Source organism: Muscardinus avellanarius (genome assembly GCF_963383645.1).
Source record: "Muscardinus avellanarius genome assembly, chromosome: 2".
Taxonomy (NCBI): Eukaryota; Metazoa; Chordata; class Mammalia; order Rodentia; family Gliridae; genus Muscardinus; species Muscardinus avellanarius.
Window position 1 is genome coordinate 63,104,712 of NC_137787.1, and position 13,994 is coordinate 63,118,705.

Here is a 13,994-nt window from a genome sequence, read left to right on the forward strand (position 1 = left end):
TAATCAGAATTAAGTTTTCTGATAATAATTCTCTATTTCTTTATGTCTTCAGGAAAGACTCATGGGCCAGGGAGCGACTATTAATCCAGAGATGGATGGAACAGGCATGAGCCCCAGTTGGTAACGAGGAAACTGATGAACTAGAAAGCTAAAGGACAACTACAAAGCGATGATGGCATTGAGTATTAATGCCAAACTCGTGTCTCCTGAGCTCAAGTGCACACTCATGCTGCGAAAGGTAACCTTGGGGCGATGCTCACCACCCAGGACATAAAACACTAACACTCCATCCAGCTGGCTGCGGCCTTCGGATTCAGAGACAATGGAGCATTCTATGAACCTGCACCGTGTGGCTAAAGGAAGGTGATCTGCTTTATTGCTTCAGGAAGATAAAAAAACAAAAAAACAAAACAAAACAACAACCAACAACAAAAAAAAAGGTAAAGTAACTATTCGAGACAACACTTTTTGGGGTGTGAACAGACAGGGGAGGGTGTGGAGGGTGGCTGAACAATACTATGTATATGCCGGTTCCACATTTGTTACTGAAATTTGTTGTTGCTCCAGAGACTTTCAAGTCTCCTCTCTGAACTTGGGTGAACTTTATTGAGATAAGCAATACACATTTAGATTACTACTCCATAATAATGGTCTGCTATGGAGTTGCCTTTTACCTACATGCACTAAAGTCAGGCTCGGCTGATAAACATTTCAAAGGCGTCCTGGGGCCTTCTAGCTCCACAAACCTCACAACAAAACAACCACACACAAGTCACTTTGGAACACTTGAGCATTTTAGCAACAGGCGGCCCAGGACAGAAACACACGGCATAAAAGCTAGCTGCCGCTGCGAGCCACAGCACAAATACTATTCAGTTTCACAAAAGAGACCTGACAGAATAAATAGGTAGCCAATTTGAACCAAGTATTTCAAACTCCTTTCTGTGTAACTACCTTTTGGAACATGGCAGCACGTATGGAAATGATTTCCTTTATTAGTACAAATGCAAATTTTATTTTAAAAAAACATTGTGGTTAAGGTTATAAAACTGCACGTACCATTTTTTCAAAGTTTACGAGATTGTCAATGAACGTCTTGTTCCCCTCATGAGTAAATGTCATATCTGTAAAGAAATAAAAGCCACATTCTAATCACTAACCGAAATATGTCATACCAAGAAAGCACAATAGCACCATTAGATTATGCAGGTGGATTTGCATAACACTGCAGTTGAAAAAAGCTGATAATAGTTCCTTTTATGTTAGGTGTTTAACTTTCTAAATCACTTTATCTGAAATTAGTTAAATTTCTCAACTAACCCTCTGTTTCTTTAACATGGCTTCCAAATTGCAGGTCCTGGCTCTTGTCTTTACCTTCCAATTCTTGCTGAAAGTCAGGGCTAGGAAGAGGTGGCAAAGAAGACTGAAGGAGGGATCACACTTCCCACAAAGATCATTTTGACCAAGGACTGTTTAGATCTCTTCCCCCAGTACTTGCTGCCCTGCCTGGCCTATGTTTCTTAGGAGTGTGTGTGTGTGTGTGTGTGTGTGTGTGTGTGTGTGTATGTATGTCTGGAGATTGACCCCAAGAGCACTCTACCACTGAGCTACACCCCAGCCCTTTTTATTTTTTATTTTGAGGCAGGGTCTTACTTAGTTGACGAGGCTGGTCTTGAACTTGTGATCCTCCTGCTTCAGCCCTGCCCCCAAGTATTGAGATTACAAGGATTACCTTTAATGAGCAGAGGCATGAAAGGGATGAGCGGAGGCTCGAGCTTCGCTGCTGTCAGCCTGTAAGCCCTGTGATTTCTTGAAGGATCCTTGAGAGAGACAACATGCTGGTCAGTGAGGAGCGACTCAACGCCCCCTTTTCCCTGGTACTCCCAGCCGCCTCATTCACAATTAGGTTTTTGTTATTGTTTGTTTTGTAATCAAATGGAGTTACAAACGAAAGGTAGACCTGGCTAAAAAAAAATTGATTTGTGTTCTAAAACAGCTTCACATATGGCAAGACAGTATTTTGCTTTTTGTTTCCATTCTGATTTGAAGGAGAGAATTGCTTACAGGTACCAAAGGAAGAGACCCCTTAGAAAGCAAAGAGGAACTGGGTTAAACAAACTTCGACCCAAGATGCCCCTTGCCCTGAGTTCAGCCTCCTTCCTGGGAGGTTGGCTCCTGCCCCCTGCCCCCTCCAGCCTCTTCCCTGCCTCGCCCCTTGTCCTTCCCGTGGCTCCTAGCAAGTCCCGCTCACTCTTTTCTGTCTGTTAACACCTCCCAGCCAATGAGGAAAGATAATTTTGGCAAGCCAAGAAAAATGCAGCTTCCAACCCATAGCCAGCCTGAGCTGGATGGAAAGGACCCCATTAGACTGCTTTTCTTAGTTACACAAATTGACCTTATGTGGGACATAAGTCCTCTTTAAGTTAGTTCCTGAGGGTGCCATTCATTAGTCAGACATGCTTGTTTTAGCAGTACTAAAAGGGATCATAAACTTCTTAAAGTCATACAAGGACAGATAAAATTTCCGAAATGAGAACTTCAATTCAGCTAATCAGAAATTGGATTAAGGCAGACAGTGAACAGAATAAAGGAGCCACTGTCACTTACCATTAAACTTTCAAACTCTGCATAGAACTTCTTGAACTTGCTTGGCAGTTTCTGTTAATGAAAGGAAAATGCCACACGCATATGTCAGACTCAATATCTAGATACGTATCATGTGCTACCCTTTTAGGGGAAATGTATTTCTTTTGGCTCTTAATCAAACATCTCTGAGTCAGGCTGGACTGTACTCTGCCTGCCATTTCAGAATAATCTTCTGGAATATACAGAACTTGCCTTTTAAAAGTCTTAATCTAGCTGAACCAAAAGTAACTACACATGCTTTGGTCTGACTGCTATTATAGTACTTTCTGGATAGGATGATTTGTAGAGAGTACTACATTTCCCAGAATCTAAATGGTCTGGACCCAATACAATAAGAAATTTAGATCAGAGAATATTAGGATTAAAAGAATTTTTGAAATTATTCAACCCTCTTCTTCCCTTGTAAAGTAAGCTATATGAAAACAAGGCTTTTTATCAGTTTTGTTTATTGCTATTCTCTTGGAGCCTAGGAGAGTGTAGGGTACAGAGTAGGTGCTCAATAAGTATTTGTGTGAAGAGCTTAACTCTGTGTTTTCCAAATGGAAATTACGTCTTGTGGTTTACATGATTGGCCCAAAGTCATGTAGCTGGTTATCGTCAGTGGCTCTGTGATCACATGATCTGCCTCCTTTTCTACCACTTCTCTCATCGGCTCTGTACTTTTCCACATGAGCATCTCTTCCCTATGACTCCTCTGCTTTGCTCTAATACAAAACTTGGAAGCTCTATGGGTGTACTGAACTCTCCTGTTCACAGGCTGGCACACGACTCAATAGCACTCACTGCACCTGCAGATCTACATCAGCAGCTCAATCCTGGATCATCTTTCTCTACACTGACTCCTACTTTGCTTAGGTACTGAGGTTTTTTTAAGCAGGGGTCGGGGGAAGGTCCTGGGGATTGAACCCAGGGGTGTTCTACCTCTGAGCTACATATCCACTCTTATTTTTGAAATAGGATCTCACTAAGTTGCCGAGGGCCTTGCAAAGTTGCTGAGACTGGCCTCAAACTTGTGACCCTCCTGTCTTAGACTCCCAAGTACTGGGAATAGAGCCAAATCAAAATGGAGCAACATGACATGTTTCCCACCATGAGACTGGGAAAGCACTGACAAGTCCTGGACCCGAGAGAATCCCAGCTCACCTCTGTTCTACTCAGTCAAGTCTACTTTCAATGACTCACTTGCCAATTGAGCCTCTGCTAGCCTTAGAAAGCTCCTCTTACCTCTTCTTTTCTATCTGAATCACCTATATTCTCATTTAAACATCTGTACAATGTTATTTTGTTTCTAGAAACCAGTTCCCTATATTATCATCCAAACTCATTTTGCTAGCATCTATTTTCAGGTTAGGTTTCAGGGGAACCTGGTATCCTTAGAGGAGCCATTCAGAGGGCTAAAGGCCACAGTGAGCATGGAGAGATGCAGGATCTCACAGGGAGTACCCAAACCACCCTGCGAAGTGTTAACTTTCCATAGACATAGCCCATTTTGAATTAGACCTTTTTTTTTTTTTTTTTTTGGTGGTACTGGGGTTCCTGGAAGCCCTTCTACCTCTGGGCTACACTCCCAGACCTATTTTTACATTTTTATTTGGAAACAGGGTCTCCTAAGCCAGCGCGTGTGGCTGGCTTTGAACCTGCGCGATCCTCCTGTCTCCGCCTCCCAAGCGCGGGGATTACAAGCGTGCGCCACCACGCCTGGCTGAATTAGACCTTTTTTGATTAGACCCACATGTCTGTGAACACAGTCCATGACTGATTAGACCTCTGGCATTCCAGTTTTCTTTCTTTATCTAGCTGGCTTTTAGGTCCAAGGTAGCAGGGTCTACGGCAATAAAACATTTTGTGGTTTTATCTATCTACATTCCATGCTTCAAGAGCAATGTCTCAATGGGGACTATTTTGCCAACCTTGGGGATATTTGGTAATAGTTGCCAATGATTCTTATTGTCACAACTGGGTTGGGGTGTTGTAAATGATGCTGAAGTACAGTGAGTAGAAGCCAGGGAAGCTGCTGAGCATCCTTCAGTGCACAGGACAAAGCTCCGTAGTAAGGGCATCTCCTGCTTAAAATGCCAGCAGATCTGAGGCCCAGACACACTGCTCCAGAAGCTCCCTCTCACTCACTTCATCTCAGGTTAGTCTCTCCCCTCTGCTGCAAACCCTTTCCTTTGCCATGTGGTTCAGCTTTTCTTGTTCTTTGACCACTTCTTACATGTTCCATAGTTCCAGGAGGTTGTGGACCATCTTCACACTCCTCACATGGCCAGCACAGAACTCATAGGAATTGTGTGAGAAGCCATGGGAGGTTCTTGGAAAATACAGGGCAATAAATCCAAAGATGCTTATGAATGGCAGCTCTTCTTACAGAATTATACAATTATATTTCCCCTTAAAAATAAAGTTTTATAAATGATGAAAACCTTCTATTCTCTTGCCAGTGACATAGAGCGATGAAAATAGAAGCTAATAGATCCATGGTCCGACTAGTCCATGATCCAACAAGGATTAGCCCATCAGCTCTCTTCTTTTGCTGACCATGGGCTGCTCGATTAGCTGTGTTCTTTTGATGGCTCCACCCTCCCCAGAAACCTCTGATTTTTCTTTTTAGAGCAGAAGGGACTTAGATAGTGTTCCTTACCTGCTCTGGTCTTGAGCTCTGGCTGCTGTTTTATGGTACCTAGACCTGGATTCCCTGGGCCCCCATGAGGTTTTATGCCTCTTTTGATTTTTCCCACTAAATGCAAGAAGACTTTGTGGGGAGATGTGAGGGGAAGCAGGTTGGGGAAAGCAGACTACTTGATGGGTACCCTAGGAATCCGGAGAACCTTGGGCTATAAGATAGGGGGGTTGCACAATAGCTTTGTTGCTTAGTTTTACTGGCAGCACTAGCTCTGTCCTTTTGCTGGCTGGAAGATGATACAGCTGCGTGGCACGCAGGCTTCACCAATTCCCTCATTCCTATATTCAGGGGATGAGCTGCTGTGTGCTGCATCTGCTTGGAATTTTAAGAGAAACTCAAGACAGACAGACTTGTGAGGACCTGCCCTATAAACAATGGAAACATTTAGGAGGGAGAGAGAAAGAAAATAATTTCAAGAGAGAAATGAAGAAGAAAATAATTTCGAGAGAAATAATTTAGAGTGCAAACAGCTGCCTTTAAACACCATTACAAACTGAGTCTATTATATATGCTTTCCTCTCTTTTTTGTGTCCCACATACTTTCTTATTTTTAGTAAGAGTCTATTTTTATGTGTATGGTCTATTAGAGATTAGTACTGCTTCAACTGTATTCCGTGTGTAAGAGGTCAAGCACATTTTGAGTGCTGAGCTAATGATAAGTGAAAGCATTTTCTAGATTGAATAGCCAACAAGCAGCACGCCACTCATCCTATTTGCTACAGAAATTCATGACACACCTGCATAACTTCTGCCACAAACAAAATCCCAGCCAACTGTTGTTCCTCTACAGAGAAAGAAGTCTGCCAGGTGGTTAAGAGACACTTAGTCCTCAGCCACTGCAAACAGTTGGCCTCTGGGCTGCTTCTCCCAGGAGGAAAATGACTACTTGGATATAAATGGAACTTCCGTCCTTTTTTTTTTTTTTTTTATTGGGGATTGAACACAGAGGCATTCTACCTCTGAACTATACCTCCAGTCTTTGTATATTTTGTATTAACATAGGGTCTTTCTAAGTTGCTGGGGATCTCATGAAGTAGGCCAGCCACTAACCTGCCATCCTCCTATCTCAGCTTACCAAATATTGAACATGCTCCACTCTTTCAACCAGAGGTAAAGCTTGGTGCAAAGGCAGCCATCAGCAAATCTTCAGAGAACAATCACAGCTATGGCAAAACTTTTGCAGCCACTAAGTGATGCTGTTCCTTTGTGTTCTGCCTACAAACTGGACTTATTAGTATTTACATCTGGTAGATCAAGCAGCTGAGATTCTTCCATTCCCCCTCCCATACAGAAAAGGACATTCTCTTTTTAAGTTCTCTTTCTGAGGCAACTGGAAAAGGAGACAGGTCACCTCCCTCCAAGTACCCTACCTTTTCCATTGTTATACCAGCCCGAGTGATATTTCTAGAAAAAAGCTCACTGGTGAGCCTCTGTTTTTATTCTTAAGGCAAAAGTCACAGCGGGATCTCAGCTGCTGCTTACCTCCCACGTTAGTGCCAGGCGGCTCACGGCGACGTTGCTTAGTCCCATGACGATGGCGAAAAAGGAGTTCAGATTTTTGTATTCCTTACAGCTGGAACACAAGAGGCATGCGTTTGACTAAAATGCTACTTCTAAGTGATTAAAAAGATTATCATTCTATTTTCTGTTAGTCATTAACAGTTGTCAGGATTCCTTTCTGTGACAAGCAGTGGTAGATTTAATGTAATGCAATGGTAGGGTTAGTGCACTGTCCACTTGGGTAACCACATTCTGCTGTTTGAGTTCTCACTGTCATTTTAGAAACTTGATGGTTTGGGCCATCAAGGTTTGGGTTTTGAGAAGTAATTTAAAGACCCCTCCCTGAGGGGTTGTTATCATGAACTGAAATTTGCTAAAAGCTATGGTATACCTGGAGGGAAACATCTTATGGGACAGGAAAAGAGAAAATAAGATGTCCTTAGAGCCCTCCAGACCCTCCCCCGGCAGCTTCAGAGGGAATAAGGGAGTCACAATGTTGCAGCCACCTGGCTTTTCCCTGCTATACAAATGCCTCTGATTTATTGAAATTTATCACCTTACAAGGCAGGATTCCAATGGGCCAGGTGCTTCAATCTCAAGAAGTTTGAAATTGAGAAATAATCTACACAATTGATGACAAAACAATCTTATTTTCTGTTTTTTTTTCTCTTCTTGGCAATGATGAAGCTGATTATTTCGAACCTGTTCTTATTGCCACTATTAGCTTTTATTAAAATATAGATGGAAAGTCAACACGTGGAACAAGTTTAGAAATTCCCATTAGAAATGTGATGTCTAGGCCAGGTACTTGGTTTAAGTTAAAAAGAAAAAAAAAAAAACACAGAAGAAGAAAAAGCAATCCTAATTTATTTATACCAAGTTCCTAAAAAGGGAAAAAATTTATTTTGCAATAAGCTCAAACCTTTAACCCCAAACCAATGTGACACTCTAAGTGGGCTGCATCATAATTAAATCCTATTTGGATTAACATTCTGTAAAAGGCAAATCAAATGATTGCATTGCTATCCATGTTCTCCTTAGAAAAGGTAGCCATGAGTGATTCTTGGCTGTATGGAAATGAAGACCTAGGAAAGCAAGTGAGGCCTTCACAGTGCTCGGGTCGTGGCTTGCAAGTCAGGGGTGGATGTTATTTAGGAGACACTGGCTGCGGTCAGTGAGTGTGATCACTTATGTGCATTTGTCTTGGGTATGTGATCTGGCCACTGCTCTGTTACTGACTTTGTCACCCAAGGTAAGCCACAAGCTTTTTCTATGTGCCTCAGTTTCCTTTGGGGGAAAAAGATAATAACATCTACCTCCTCTCCTCTCTTTCACAATAGGCGACTTTGTGCTTAAACAGAGTATGTTGCAGTTCTCTAAAACATCATGTAAAACAGATGCTATTGTACTAGGTCTCTATCTCATTCCTGTAGATCCCAGAGTGATGAAAGGTTATGCTCTTCCCCAGTGGGGCTGTGTGAATGTCTCCATTTCAGGACAGTGAGCTCAGCACAGGGGTTATCAGAGGTTAAATAAAATAAGACAACACACATTGAAGGTCAAATCTATCTACTCACATCATCAGAAGGGAGTATAGTAAGAAAGACAAAAACAGTTTAAAAAATTCCTTTTCTTATTTTGTGGTACAGGAGATTGAACCCAGGGCCATTCCCACTGAGCTACACTCCCATCCATTCATATTTTTTTATTTCAAACAAGATCTTGCTAAATTGCTGCAGGCTGACCTTGAACCTGTGATCCTTCTGCCTCAGCAAGTTCTGGGATTATAGGCATGTGCCACTGCACCTGGCTTATTCCTGTTTTTTTGAGAGGCTCTTTTGTGTTGCCTCTGTAATATAACAGGATTAGACCCCAAAAGGCTTTCTGACTGCTCACATCTGTGTGTAGATCTCTCTTTCCACCCGCTTTCTGCATTTGGCACTGCCAGGCTAAGGTGAAAAGCTAATGTGCTCCGTATGATGGGAAAGATCGCACTGTCATAGTTTCCATAATCCACTCATTCCAGACTCGTGAAGACATTGCTTCTTTGCAAGGAGGCCATTCACGCTCCTAGGGAAAGTGGCTGTACTCAGAGCCAGAAATTCACATGCAATATTTTACCAAATCTTTCTTCAAACAGCCAGCTTTTCTAAATGAAGAGAGCAGAATTTGAATCCAAGAGATTTGGTAGTCTGTCAAACCGTCAATTTTTGGCAAAATAACTGAAGGCATTTGGCAAGCTGGTGTCTATTAAACATCACGCAGCCTTGACTTCTTTGTTTAGCCCTGGAAATCAGACACCGTAGGGATCTGAACTGTTTGGCTCAAGAAAACTGCCTGGCTCTGGTCACTTGCTCACCCAACCTCCCTGTGCTGGAGCTCCCCGCATTGAGAAAGGAGTCTCACAGCTACAGGCCACATTTAGCTTTTTATTTTTAGCACTGTGGTGATACCAAAAACATGGAAGTAAACAGGAGGTTGTCAGGCATATCTAAATAGCAGGGGAAGATTAAATTCATGTCAGGGAGAAATCTAACCGACCCCTGCAGTACATAAATTGTTTCCCATGAAGTGCTGTTAAATCGAATATTTATAAGATGTTGGCATTTTCTGATGTTTAAGGAGATGATTTTCTCGTACCAGGTTAGCTCGCCTTTATGCATTTTACTGACTTTATTCTGGCATAGTTGGAGGTACTGCTGTAGGAGCGTGCTCCACTGCCCTCTACTGGTGAGAATGTGGCATGTGCGCCACTGACTATAGGAGCCTCTTAACCAACTTTGTGCAAAGCAACTTTGCCCGAAGACTGAACTGAAGCAGGTAAATGCTGGGTAGTTCAGAGCAAAAAGAGGTCACGATATATAATCCTATAGAAACTAGAAGAAATTCGCCTCTTACAAAAATGCAGTCATTTGTGTGCCCTGATGGCTGATCCTTGTACATAAGTAGGCATGATATTTTGCTTTTCTTTTAAAGTTGTAATCTGAGAAAACAAAATGAAAGTACAGCTTAGAGATTCTTTTTCCTCTTCCCAAGCTAACGACACTTACTGGGCTGCTATCTTGATAAATTTTTTTAAGAGCTGAACACGCTTGCTGAGCTGGGAACAAAGGCAAACCTCAGTGACAACCCAAAACTGAATTTCATTAAATCTCCTCAGGAACAAGTCCAAGTTTGCTGTGGTCTTTTTAAAATTATGCCTTCCGAATGTGTGATAGATGAGCTCCAGCTAGAAAAGAAAAGAAAAGAATTGCACTTATTTGTTCTTAAATCAAAATGCCAGCCTGGCTTCTCAAATTCTTTCTTTTGCTGAGCAAATGTGAATTCAATCACAGACCCAATACAACCCATCCTACAGATCTAAAGGGCTTCTGTGAGGCATGTTAAATATATGAACGTCCCCGACATGGTGGCGCATGCCTGTGATCCCAGTACTTGGGAGGCTGAGACAGGAGGATCACAGGTTTGAGACCAGCCTCAGCAAGTACTGGGACTTTCATTAATTTAGCAAGACTCTTAAAAAAAAACAAATAGGGCTTGGGGTATAGCTCGGAGGTAGAATGCCTCTAGGTTCAATCCCCAGAACCACAAAATAAATAAATAAACCAACCAACCAACCAACCAACATAAAGTAGATGCTATTTGGCTTAATCTCCTCAGGAAGGTATAGCATACATAACATAGCACCACTCAAAGACTTTATAATAGGCTTTATTTGTGAACTCCATATACAAAAACAAAAACAAAAAACCAACCCCAAGACCCTATCATGTGGATCCATATGGGGGCCCATATTAACACTTAGAGTTAAACAGGGCCATCAGGATTCACTCAGTTGCTACCCTATCTCCTAAAGCACCTGGCTGGGCCCCTACCTCGTGCACACAGTTGAAGAGTTCCCAGTCATAAATGGTCATCTGGTATGCCAAATCTTTGGAGCTCATCAGTTCAAAAGTTCCCACTGTTCCAACAGTGGGGCCTTCTTGTTCTGGTAAGGGAGTCTGTAAAGAGTAATGCAAAAAGATTTCAGAATCTCAAAAGAGACAAGTGCCTAGTGCTCAATGCTTGCAGGAGTCTTCTGAGGGGAAAGGACTCTGGAGATGCCATTAGGAATATCTTGAAGCTGTCACTCATAGGAGAAAGATGCTCTGCTTTTAGCGCTAAAGGCTTCAGTGTACCTCATAGCCACCACCATCAATCCAAGCTATTCTGCTGACTGATAATGTGCACCATGGCAACGAAGATTTGGGGGAGGTTGACCTGAGAAGGTTTTCTTGTGCCTGGGCACAGGAGGTCCCTGGAAACTCTTCCTTTGCCTTGGTAAAGATGGAAGATGTTTTTGGAGAATATTTATTTTCTATTTCCCACTATAGTTGCTATAAAACAAGGTGCTGGCATGGCAGTTTTGGACACTAACACACAGTGCCCCTTCCTCCTGCTGGTGGCCATGGTCAAGTTGTGGCGCCTCCACCTCTTTGACACACTGTTGGGGGTAGCAATGCAGAGAAGAACGCTATGAGCTGAGGTTACACGTGATGCTGAGTCCTCTATGCCTGACAGCTATTGAGCTGAAGATGGGATTCACATGGTCATGATGTTTGGGGCTAGACATTAGCCGACCAAACTCTACTACTTCCTGGAAAGGTCAAAAGATTTCATCTATCTACGTACTGGGGATGGAACCCAGGGGCATTGTACCTCCAAGCTACACCCTATTGTTTAGTCTGTTTTTTTTTTTTTTTGAAACAGGGTCTCGCTGAGTTGCGCAGGGCCTCACTAAGTAGCTGCGGCTGTCCGCGAACTGTGATCTCTGGTCTCTGCCTCCTGAATGCTGGGATTACAAGCGAGAGCCACTCTGTCTGGCTACTTATCTCATTTTTGTTTTATGAAAAATGATCTAAAATGTTTTTACATAGTAAGATAAATGATATGTATACAAATCATTAATATCTATTTATGAAATGGGCAATGTATGGGTGTAAAATAACAAAAGTGAAGAATATTTTCCAATATGATGCTAACCACATTTGGATATTCAAGATTTATGTCAGAAGTTACATTATACAAACTTCATCGTCTTCACTTTTATCACCATAAAACTATTCTATAAATGCTCCTGGCATTCTTGGCAGTAAAGAAATGACATGTTTAGGTTGAATCTAATCCCTGCATTTGAAATTCTACAGTTCAAGAGAGGACCAACCAAATTCACCATGTTAAGAGGGTCAGCCCTAACAGGCAAGTGCAGCATGGTACACACGTGCACACACACAGGCGTGAGCGTGCACACACACACATACACACACACACACGCACACTTCATTTGTATGTGTAAAGAGACAGAAGCATCAACACACATAACTCCCAGGTACAGAGATGAACAGGTGTGTGTATATGGGCGTTTTGAATGAATGGTATTTGGAATAAATATGCAGCCTGAAAAAGTTCTTGGAGAAAGACCCTAGGCTTTCAAAGACATAGCAGATGAACTTGGGTGGGTGAGAAGAGCAAGATTTTACCTGAGCATCTAGAGTGTCCCACCACAGATTGAAGGATGGCAAGAAAGACGCAAAGGTGAGGCAGGGGATTTGCTTGGCAGAAGCAGGGGACCAAATGGACAGGTGGGAGAAACTTTAGTCCTTGAGTACCAGATTAAGGGTTTGGATTTTAGAACAGGCCAGACATTAGACGAGGTTAGCCCTGGCTTTAGAGAGCAACAGGCTGAACATAAACCTCACCATAACCACATAGACCTGGATTGCTCCTTCAGTCTCACACCTCAAACTTAAGCACAAGTAGTTTATGGAAGCAAATGAGAACAGGTCCCCCAGGGCAGGCCCAGGGCAGGCCACAGATAGAGATGTCAGGGAAGCTTGTGAACCCCAGGTCTTAGGAGCACCTCTCCCTTCCCTTCTGCTGCTGTGCTGAAGGACCAAAGAGACACCATGACAGGCTCCAGTTAAAGCTTTGAGTAGGCCTAAGTTTCTGTCCAAAGTTAAGTTCCTGTTCCCCTGTAACCTTTGCCCTGTCCCTGTCCCCTAGCAAAAGCCAATCGGTGCAGCGTATATCTTGGTCTGGAATTCGCAGGTATCCTAGGCAAGGTCACTCTGCCTGAGTTAGAGACCCCCCACCCATCCTGAGCATTCCTGAGATAAGCTTCCCAAGGCAAGAAAGCTAAGCCATGGGGGGGGGGTGAGTGACAACAGACTTAGGTTTTAAAATATCCAATCAATGCAAAGGTGGGTTGGGTGGCCTTTCTTAGGGGATAAAAGCTTTGTTCTTGGGGGGCAAAGCGCTCTTCTCCATGACCACTGTGTTGGTACACGGGGAGAGACCAAGCTTGAGCTTGAATAAACAGCACTTATGCTTCTTACGTCGGACTCGGCTCCTGGTGGTCACTGGAGGATAACACTGGCATAACAGTGCTGTGGACATGGCCTCTGTTCCTCTGGGCTGCTCTCCACTGGTGCCCTGGGCTTGCCCTCTCCTTCAACTGGAGAGACCTAGTGTGCCTGGCTCTATCACTCTTCCTAGAGCCTTTATAGTTCTATTGCATCCTCTTAAGTAGTCTAGGGACTTTGACTCCACTTTCCCAACTAACCCAGCTCCTGGGAAGTTCATAATATTACAAAAGATATAAAGTCTTTTAGTCATGGATGCTGGTCAATTATCCCTGCATCCCTTCAGTACCAGAGTAATAGCCTTGTGGACTCTTCAGTATGAATCAAGTGGGCAGGGCTCACTGAGTCACCTTCCTCCTTGGTGAGAGTCAGCTGCACCCTTCCCCAAGAGCCCACCAATGAGGTGCTCTGAGCAGCAGTGTGCTTCTCTCTCTGATGTGGGAGATTGACATGCTAGCTCTGGGTTCAACAAGAAGCATCCCATTGGGCCATTAGTTCACAGATATTCCTGAGGAGATTTCCTATATACAAGGCACAGCGGAGCTTATTAGGGTCTACACTGCACAGACATCTGAAATCTACCCACCCAAGGACACTGAACTTCATGGTTTCCTTCTCTGAAAGATGATTTCTTTGCTAAGGATGGAAAGTAGCGATTGGAAGAATAGCATTGTCATCTTCCTGTTGTCCAGAGGAGGAAATTAAGACATAAAAAGGATGTACTGATTCAAAGTGATGTTCCCTGGCATCCTCCTCTCCTTTCT

The 13,994-nt window shown here is 43.1% G+C and overlaps 1 protein-coding gene across 11 annotated transcripts in view; it reads right to left on the reverse strand.

Annotated features, from left to right (window-relative positions):
* Positions 1-13,994, reverse strand: part of RAPGEF4 (Rap guanine nucleotide exchange factor 4) — a gene marked incomplete at both ends in the record, with an annotated part of 342,537 nt that overhangs the window by 13,843 nt on the left and 314,700 nt on the right. For 6 of the 11 annotated variants that reach the window (XM_080719875.1, XM_080719879.1, XM_080719874.1 and 3 more), the window contains 6 exons: positions 1,060-1,124; positions 1,733-1,820; positions 2,608-2,658; positions 6,812-6,902; positions 9,880-10,058; positions 10,705-10,830. In XM_080719875.1, the coding sequence (XP_080576001.1) occupies positions 1,060-1,124; positions 1,733-1,820; positions 2,608-2,658; positions 6,812-6,902; positions 9,880-10,058; positions 10,705-10,830 (600 nt within the window). The remainder of the gene's footprint in view (positions 1-1,059; positions 1,125-1,732; positions 1,821-2,607; positions 2,659-6,811; positions 6,903-9,879; positions 10,059-10,704; positions 10,831-13,994) is intronic. The other 5 variants (XM_080719872.1, XM_080719878.1, XM_080719871.1 and 2 more) reach the window with 3 other exon arrangements.